This window comes from Salvia splendens, chromosome 16 (genome assembly GCF_004379255.2).
Source record: "Salvia splendens isolate huo1 chromosome 16, SspV2, whole genome shotgun sequence".
In the NCBI taxonomy this organism is placed as follows: domain Eukaryota; kingdom Viridiplantae; phylum Streptophyta; class Magnoliopsida; order Lamiales; family Lamiaceae; genus Salvia; species Salvia splendens.
This window is the reverse complement of record NC_056047.1, coordinates 17,735,200-17,743,930: the sequence shown is the minus strand read 5'-3', so window position 1 is coordinate 17,743,930 and position 8,731 is coordinate 17,735,200. Positions and strand designations below refer to the sequence as shown.

The window sequence follows — 8,731 nt, the reverse complement described above, 5'->3', positions numbered from 1 at the left end:
CATTTTTTAATATAATATACACAAACTTCATATAAAACAAATAAAAAAATATTAAATATTTGTCATAATAATGCTCACATAAGTACATAATTAGCATATCAATGATTCATTTTCCATAGAAACAAATAGAGTGATATATAATTAGCAATATTTGTTGCAGATTCTTAAACTGATTCAACTATCTCCATTTATTAAATTTTCAGAATCTAGGTGTAATTTTTGTTTGTGGGGTGTGGATGAGGAATGCAAACATGTCTTGATAGAAAGGGACAATTTTGGTATTAATTTATTTGTGAACTAGATGATATCTGTTTGTTTTACATTTTTCCTTGTCTTAGTTATTGTCAAAAACTTATTGTTCCAATCCTATCCGATTGTTATGAATTTTAAAACCCTCAAAATTCAGCTGTTGAAACATTCACATCAACTAACAAACACTACATTTCAAACAAGAAAAAGAGGAAACAACAAAAGATTCCAAAACACAATAGGAAAGAAATACATGCATATATATTGAGAGATACTATCTGGTGAAGAACATAAGCATTGCTTCTTCTTGATCGGCTGGGCAGTGTAGCTTCGAGGGAATCGACGAAAAACGAGCCAAGTTTAGGGCTGCAAGATTCTCTTCTCCAGTCTTGTCTGAAAAGATCAAACAGTTTTCATGCTCAGATGGAAAGATTGAATCAAAGTTCTGGATTCGCCACTACTTTTGCTTCTGAGGTGCCTGAGTTCTCTCAGAACTTGGGTACTCAGCATCAGCAGGCCAATATTTGGCCTGTTGATGCCATGATCAGCAGGATAGGTTCAACTGCTGCTGCTTTCTATGCAACCGAGGCCCACATGGGCTTATCACGGTACGATCTTCAAGAAACCAACTACGATCAATTTGGGAGGAGCTTCATTCCACAAACTCAAATGCCAACAGTTTTAAGGGCTAATGACCCTTCCCAAAATGAACACCTCTTGTTCATTGAAGAGAAGCTACAAGGTGGAGTTAATGACACGAACGCGATAAGGCAGTCTCCCCCTTTCAATCCAATTCATGGTGTTCATGTAAGTTTTTCAAGATTCAACATCATTTTTTTCCCACTTGATGATGACCATTTATTCGCCCCCGGCCTCTCTAGGCCTCACAGTTTAATGTTGCCGCGTCTCACTTTGCCAACATGAGTCCGTTCGGACAGCAACCTGCAACTCCTAACCCTGTCGCATCGAGCAAGATGAGGATTAGGTGGAGCCAAGATCTACATGATCGATTCGTTGATTGTGTGAATCGACTTGGTGGTGCTGACAGTAAGTCATTTTGATCCGAGATCATTACCTACTCTTAACTCGATTGTGGATTTTGATTAAGACAAGAACCGCAACACATGCTGATTTTACGACGTCTCTGTAGAGGCGAGGCCGAAGGCTATACTGCAGCTGATGGATACAGAGGGGCTCACCATATTTCATGTCAAAAGCCATCTGCAGGTGCACTTATATATTCTCCTTTTTCCTAACATTATAAGCTTTTCCTTTTCTCTTATTTTTGTTTCTAATTATAGAAATATCGGAATGTGAAGTACGTGCCAGAATCATCGGATGGTACAGGAAGACCAGACAGAAGGACTACCATCGCAAACAACTTAGCTCAGATCGACATTGAGACGTACGATTAGTTAGAATCTCAAATTCACAATTCAAAAAATTATCATTTAATCAATTTTTTTTCTACGGCCGCCTCTGCATTATATTCTAAAAACTTTGCTCACAGTGGGATGCAAATCAAAGAGGCGCTGCAGCTGCAACTAGACGTCCAGATGCGCCTACACGAGCAGCTAGAGGTCGCTCGCTGTCTCTCTCTCAGCACACACATGATGCATTGAGTTAATGATCGATATGATGTGATTTTGTTGCAAATGCAGATTCAAAGAAACTTGCAGCATAGCATAGAGGAGCAAGGCAAGAAGCTGAAGATGATGCTCGATCAACAGGCGCAAAGCCTCATCGAAAAATCCAACGGAAAATCTACAACACTAGTAGAAGAAGATCCAGAGGTTTCAGAAGGGTCTGAAATTGATAATGGTTTCCCAATCGAGATAAATTAAACTAGCCTTAACAACATTTGCATTTTATTGGTATGACATCAATTGTTTTGTTTTTGACTTAGTTTTATTAGTTCACTTGTTACATAGTTGAATAAATCTCTTTTCAAGAAACTTTCATTAAGTTGAAAGCTTCAAGAAATTACCGGTGTTAAATCCATTGCAAATAACAAGTTTGAGTAGTGAATTGATCTTTTGAGGAGATGATCGACTTGAGATGATTTACTAGAAAAAGTCTTGATTATGGAGGCTTGTTATGGTCAAGTAAAGATACCATTTGTATAAGTTGTGCTCTTCCATAAATTTGGTCAATGACTGAGCCTTTATTTATTTACTCTTTAACAAAATCTCTCTCAGTATAAAGTAGTCTAAAAATAATTCGCATTTTGTATTAGGCTAATTCTAGTTTGGTGCTTATAATAAATTAAATTGTGGACTTGAGTATACATTATTTTTGTGTCGCACAATATTTTAAAGTGATATTAGCCCCTAATAATATCATGAAACTTTTAAAATGTGGTATTTTTACTATGAACTTTCAACTTGGCAAATAATATTAAGAATTTTACCTGAGTTTGTTATTTTCCATCAACAACAAAAATCCGCAAATAGTAACATGATATAGATTTTTTTGTAATTTCTCGACAATAACTTCGAGAGCTTCAAGTTCTTCAATCTTTGACGTTAGTTTTTCTTGAAGCACACCCTCCAAAATTATTCTACAATTCATTAATATAACAAGAATTTTTTCGTTGGTGGAAAATAACCAACTTAGATAAGGTTCGTAATATTATTTATCAAATAAGTTTTGTGAAAAAAAAATCTAACTTCTTCTTGGTTTCTTGCAATGTGCTTACCCCTTCTTACCTTTAGGCATGCACAACGGTTCCGAACCGCCGGTTCCGGTTCATGAACCGGCGGTTCACGGTTCATCATATGCATAAACCGGAACCGGTCCGCCAATGGTCCCGGCGGTTACGGTTCCGGTTCAAAAAACCGCCGGTTCACGAGATGGTTCAAAACTGCCGTTTTTGGCCAGAACCGCCGGTTCAACCTAGAACCGGAAATTCAACCAAAATTTAAAAAAATATATATTTATAAAAATTGATTTTTATATTTAAAAACAATTTTTACAAATAAATGAATACAAGAAATTCATAATAGCCCATATATATTTGATGGGCTTGCGAATTTATGAAACCATTCTTGGTTGTTTCTCTTTTATAGAGACATCCTTGAATGTTTTATGTTTCACTTTCGATGTGGGACAAAATCATTCTTGGTTGTTTCTCTTTTATAGAGACATCCTTGAATGTTTTATGTTTCACTTTCGATGTGAGACAAAATCATTCTTGGTTGATTCTCTTTTATAGAGACATCCTTGAATGTTTTATGTTTCACTTTCAATGTGAGACAAAATCATTCTTGGTTGTTTCTCTTTTATAGAGACATCCTTGAATGTTTTATGTTTCACTTTCGATGTGGGACAAAATATGTTGAAGTATATTCTTTTATAACTACGTGTTTAGAGCATTCATTCATCTTTTTCCAATGTTGGATACAAAACTTTCTTTTGTCTTCTACTTTTCTTCATGTTTTGTATGATATATATAAATAAAATTATTATTTAAATATATTCTTGATTGATAAAAATAAAGAATTATTGAGAAATATGATTTGTATATAGAAAATATTTATTTGTATAATAATTATTGTTAGGTTAATACAATTTGTATAAGAATTATTCTTTCAATGTGTATAATATTATTTATTAGTTAACATATACATAAATTTATAAACATAAACAAATCATTAATGATAAAGAACTAATGAATAATAGTTTATGTAATAATATTTGTTGTTAAATTATAATAATAGAAGATAGAATATTAATATAGACGAAGAATGATGGACGATCTATTATAAACTTACAAATAATTACTTTTATCTCACATTGAAATAAAGAGTAACACATCCAAGAATGTGTAACTATAAAAGAGAATAATTCAATATACTCTCTTCCAAATTAAATCAAACCCAATATACTCTCATCCAAGTATTGGCATTTTAAAAATCAAATCCAACTTTAAGTACGGAGTATTTTTTTTGTCTTTTTAGTCTTTATTATGTATAAAATGTGCTTAAACAAATTTCAAACAATAAGGTGAAAGTTACAATTTTATTGATAATAAATTTCAATAAGACTAAAAATTACAACTTATAATGAATACATTTTATTTATAAAAATTAATAAACACTACTTAAAGTTAAACCTTTTGATTTTTTCTTAGTGTTACTCTTTCTTTCAACATGGGATAAAAGTCATTATTTATAAGTATATGATAGATCGTACATCATTCTTCCTCTATATTAACACTCTATCTTCTATTATTATAAATTAATAACAAATATTATTACATAAACTATTATTCATTAGTTATTTATCATTAATGATTTGTTTATGTTTATAAATTTATGTATATGTTAACTGATAAATAATATTATACACATTAAAAGAATAATTCTTATACAAATGGTATAAACCTAACAATAATTATTATACAAATAAATATTTTCTATATATAAATCATATTGCTCAATAATTCTTTATTTTTATCAATCAAGAATATATTTGAATAATAATTTTGTTTATATATATTATACAAAACATGAAGAAAAGTAGAAGATAAAATAAAGTTTTGTATCCCACATTGGAAAAAGATGAATGAATGCTCTAAACATGTAGTTATAAAAGAAAATACTTCAACATATTTTGTCCCACATCGAAAGTGAAACATAAAGCATTCAAGGATGTCTCTATAAAAGAGAAACAATCAAGAATGATTTTGTCCCACATTGAAAGTGAAACATAAAACATTCAAGGATGTCTCTATAAAAGAGAAACAACCAAGAATGGTTTCATAAATTCGCAAGCCCATCAAATATATATGGACTATTATGAATTTCTTCTATTCATTTATTTGTAAAAATTATTTTTAAATATAAAAATCAATTTTTATAAATACTTTTTTTTAATTCGGTTGAATCGCCGGCGGTTACGGTTCATCATTTCTCCGAACCTGAACCGACCCGCTTGAACCGCCAGCCGGTTCGACCGCCGGTTCGGTTTGTGCATGCCTTTTATCCTGAAATCTCTCCAAAGCTATCATGCTCTCGTCTCTCTCTTCTCTCACTCCTCAATGATCAGTCTGCAGAGGCTCGAAAAGCTTCATATCTTCACCCTCGTTTCTCGTCTGTGCATCGGAAGCAGAAGCAGCCCCACATCATCAAAATCCTGTTTTTACGCAAATGGACAGCGCCCCATTTCCCAATTTCCTCGGTTTTCCACATTCCAAGTCGATTCTCACGAAAAGAGACATCTCCGAGCGAGGAGAGAAGAAGCTCAGGCTGCTTTTCTAGACTACTTCTACGAAACTAGGAATCTCCCCTTTTTGGACGCCGAGAATTTGAGCAGAAATTCCCCCAATTTCCTCGATAGGTTATTGAAAGCGGCGCTCATCGATGGCGGCGGTGAAAACGACTGCGATTTTCGCCGTTTGGTCACACGATATGTCAGGTATCATCCCGTTAATGAATTTGAGGCCTTCTTTGAAAGCATTGACTTGGCCCTAGTGATTATGTATCGTTTCTTCCTCGTGTGTCAGTTTCTCTGAGTGATGATGAATTGCTGTTGCATAATTATTATGTGTTGTGTAACTATGGAATTGAGAAGAGTAGGATTGGGAAGATTTACATGGAGGCCAAGGAAGTTTTCAGTTATGATGATGGGGTTTTGCAGTTAAAAATCAAATCTTTTGAGAATTGGGGGTTGAGACAGTCTCTTGTTGTTGAGATTATTTCTTGCAGCCCCCATCTCTTGATTGGTGGTGATAATCAAGAATTTCATGATTTCTTGGAAGAAATTGAGAAATTAGGGCTTGATTTGGGCAGGCTTGAGAAGCATGTAAGGGGGTGTGATTATTTTGATTGGAAATGTATGCTTGAGGTGATGTGTTTATTAGGTGAGTTGGGGTTGAGAGATGAGCAAATAGGGCAAGTGATCAAGAGCCATCCTGGTCTTCTGCTCGAGTGCTCTGGCCGTTGCACCTTGTGCTTATTTGGTCTCTTGTTGAAGTTTGGAACGACACCGAGTGGTGCGCAAGCAGTTTTCCATCACTTCCCGAGAGTATCGGTCGCGGGCTTCACCAGAAACTTGCTTCGGAGCTATCAGTTTCTAGCTGGGATAAACATGCCTTTTCGTGATATAGTTAGGATGTTTAGTCTGTATCCGCTACTTCTAGGAACGTGCCAGCTCAAAAAGGTCGGTAGCTTAGTCCATCTATTGAACTCTAGAGTAAGCCGGATTTGCAAGATGGTGGAGGAGGACCCTTATGTATTAAGGAAATTGATATGTGGAGTGAGAGTTGAACGGCTGCAGCAGCCAAGCCAGGCTGCCAGAGGGAGAAGGGTGAAGGCTAGGTTTCTTGAAACACTCGGCTTTGTTGAGAAATCGTGTGAAATGGAGAGGATTCTTAGGATGTTGATGGGGAAGGGAGAAGAGCTACAAGAGAGGTTTGATTGTATAGTGATAGTGGATTGAGTCAAGAAAATGCATTGGCAATGCTGAGATCAGATCCTAGAGTTCTCAACATGTCGAAGGATGTAATAGAGAGGAAGATCGATGTTCTTGTGCGAGAATTGGGCTATCCGGTGAGTGTTTTGCTTACTCATCCCATACTCTTGACTTATACTACTAAGAGGTTGAAGCTCAGGCTTTTGATGCATAAATGGTTGAAAGATGAAGGGTCAGTGAAGGCGGAGTCGAGCTTGAGGAGTTTCTTGAAATACCCGGAGGAGAGGTTTGTGAGGTGCCATGTGAATCCTCATCCCGGAGGGACTTTAGTTTGGGAGAGACTGAAGAAAAAGATGGATTCATCGTCGGAGATGGCATGAAAAGGGAGGCCGCGATCGCACAAGTGATGCGACACTCCTTGTTTTGGTGAAGGCAAAATTTATAATTAGAAGAATAGGTAAATACTATTCCCTCCGTCCCCAAAAAATAGACAAACTTGTATATGACATGAGTTTTAATGTGTAATTGATAAAGTAATAGAGATGTGAAAAAAAGAAAGAAAGAGAAAGGGAAAAAAGTAGCGGAAATATTATTAGTGGATTGTGGTCCGTATTTATCAATATATAAAGGGAGAGTTTTTTGGGTCCATGTGGCACAGTTTTGGCGGAAAAATTAGTCATTGGTTGAAATGTATTCATTAAATAAATAATTAATTGAAAAAAGAAAAATAAACTATTAGTTAATATGGCTATCTAATGAGATGATAGTGTTTCACGAAAGTTTAAACCTATATACAATTAACATTTACAAGTTCCATGAATTACACAGAAAACAACAAAAGAGCATTAACTCAGAAACCAAATCAATACTTGAATCAACCAAGAAATCTGCCGGAGTACACCACCACTGAAGCCAGCAGAGCGGGTGCAGGCGGGAGGAACGGTGGCTAAGCTGTGCGGAAGGAACTGGCCAGGCAGGAGTCACGACGACGCCATGGCCGGATAAGAACAGAGCCAAGAGAAAGGGGGAGATGGATGAATTGGGAGTTCAACCACGGCGAACAGCTCGCGACGGTCCGACATCAGTAGCGGTGGTGGATCAGTGACGAGAGGGAGGTTACGACAGCTCTTATTGTCGGCGAACTGAACGGGCGATGAGTTAGAGGGTCTTCGATTTGGGGAGAGAAGAAAGCATGGGAGAGAGATATCGAAGAAAGAGAAGATCGGCGGACAGGGGAGGAGCTGAACCGCCAAGTATAGATCGTAGGCGGAGAGATCTGTATGTTCTGATTTGGGGGACTATGGAGGACCGATGGAGGGGAAGAGGCGTATGTATTTGTATGTATATTGGGTTTAGTTTGTAGGATGGATATTGGGGGGATTTAATACTTTAAGTTTTGTAGATTTAAATTTAAGCTTTTAAGTAATATATCAACCATCTATATTGATTGGATATGTGTAATTTAAATAGACAAATAAAAAAAAGACTTAAAACATTATTGATTGCTTTCTGTAGCTTTATTTTTACCTGTTACGCCTTCTTCTAATTTGTTGATAAATTACACGAATTAAAACCTTAAATTATACTCCTACATTTTATATTTAAAAACATTATTATGAGATTTTAAATATTAATAAAATTGCATCCTATTGGTTCACAATAAGATGAAAAAGACACTAACATACGACATTAATTTATAAATTTAAATAATCATCCAAATAGAAATTTTGATAAATTGAATAATGTTTTTTATCTTGAAAAATGCATTACAAAAATCTGCAGTATCTTTGAATTCGGTAAAATCTTTCAAAAAAATAAGTATTTAGTGACAAATTAAAAAAATATTGGAAGAGTAAAAGATTAATATGCTGAGACCATATAAAACTGGTGTATCATTTTCCTTCTCAAAGGTGGAGCCCGTGCATGCCTCTATTTTCTTTTTCTTTTTCTATAAACTGTACACATGTCCGATTAATATCCCTTCTAACTTTCAATTATATGAATAAATTGAGTAGTCATAATAGGCATTTGATATTACATATTTTTCAAATTAGAATGATTTTCAATT

At 35.2% G+C, this 8,731-nt stretch overlaps 2 protein-coding genes across 2 annotated transcripts; both read left to right on the top strand.

Moving 5' to 3' along the window:
• Positions 1-460: 460 nt before the first annotated feature.
• LOC121771318 (myb family transcription factor PHL5-like) lies at positions 461-2,223 on the top strand. Its single transcript, XM_042168100.1, has 6 exons — positions 461-1,056; positions 1,131-1,296; positions 1,400-1,476; positions 1,551-1,654; positions 1,760-1,829; positions 1,911-2,223. The coding sequence occupies exons 1-6, from the start codon at positions 673-675 to the stop codon at positions 2,091-2,093; spliced, it is 984 nt and encodes a 327-aa protein (XP_042024034.1). The 5' UTR covers positions 461-672; the 3' UTR covers positions 2,094-2,223.
• Positions 2,224-5,612: 3,389 nt separating this feature from the next.
• LOC121770292 lies at positions 5,613-6,690 on the top strand. Its single transcript, XM_042167045.1, has 2 exons — positions 5,613-5,667; positions 5,756-6,690. Exons 1-2 carry the CDS (start codon positions 5,613-5,615, stop codon positions 6,688-6,690), a joined length of 990 nt encoding a protein of 329 aa, XP_042022979.1.
• The last annotated feature ends 2,041 nt before the right edge of the window (positions 6,691-8,731 follow it).

Bases quoted from the DNA above. Each gene is read 5' to 3' on its own strand.
- LOC121770292 (XM_042167045.1), top strand. From the start codon at position 5,613: ATGGCGGCGGTGAAAACGACTGCGATTTTCGCCGTTTGGTCACACGAT. The intron at 5,668-5,755 runs GTATCATCCCGT...CTCGTGTGTCAG, and splicing joins TTGGTCACACGATATGTCAG to TTTCTCTGAGTGATGATGAA.
- LOC121771318 (XM_042168100.1), top strand. From the start codon at position 673: ATGGAAAGATTGAATCAAAGTTCTGGATTCGCCACTACTTTTGCTTCT. The intron at 1,297-1,399 runs GTAAGTCATTTT...ACGTCTCTGTAG, and splicing joins TCGACTTGGTGGTGCTGACA to AGGCGAGGCCGAAGGCTATA. The intron at 1,830-1,910 runs GTCGCTCGCTGT...TTGCAAATGCAG, and splicing joins GCCTACACGAGCAGCTAGAG to ATTCAAAGAAACTTGCAGCA.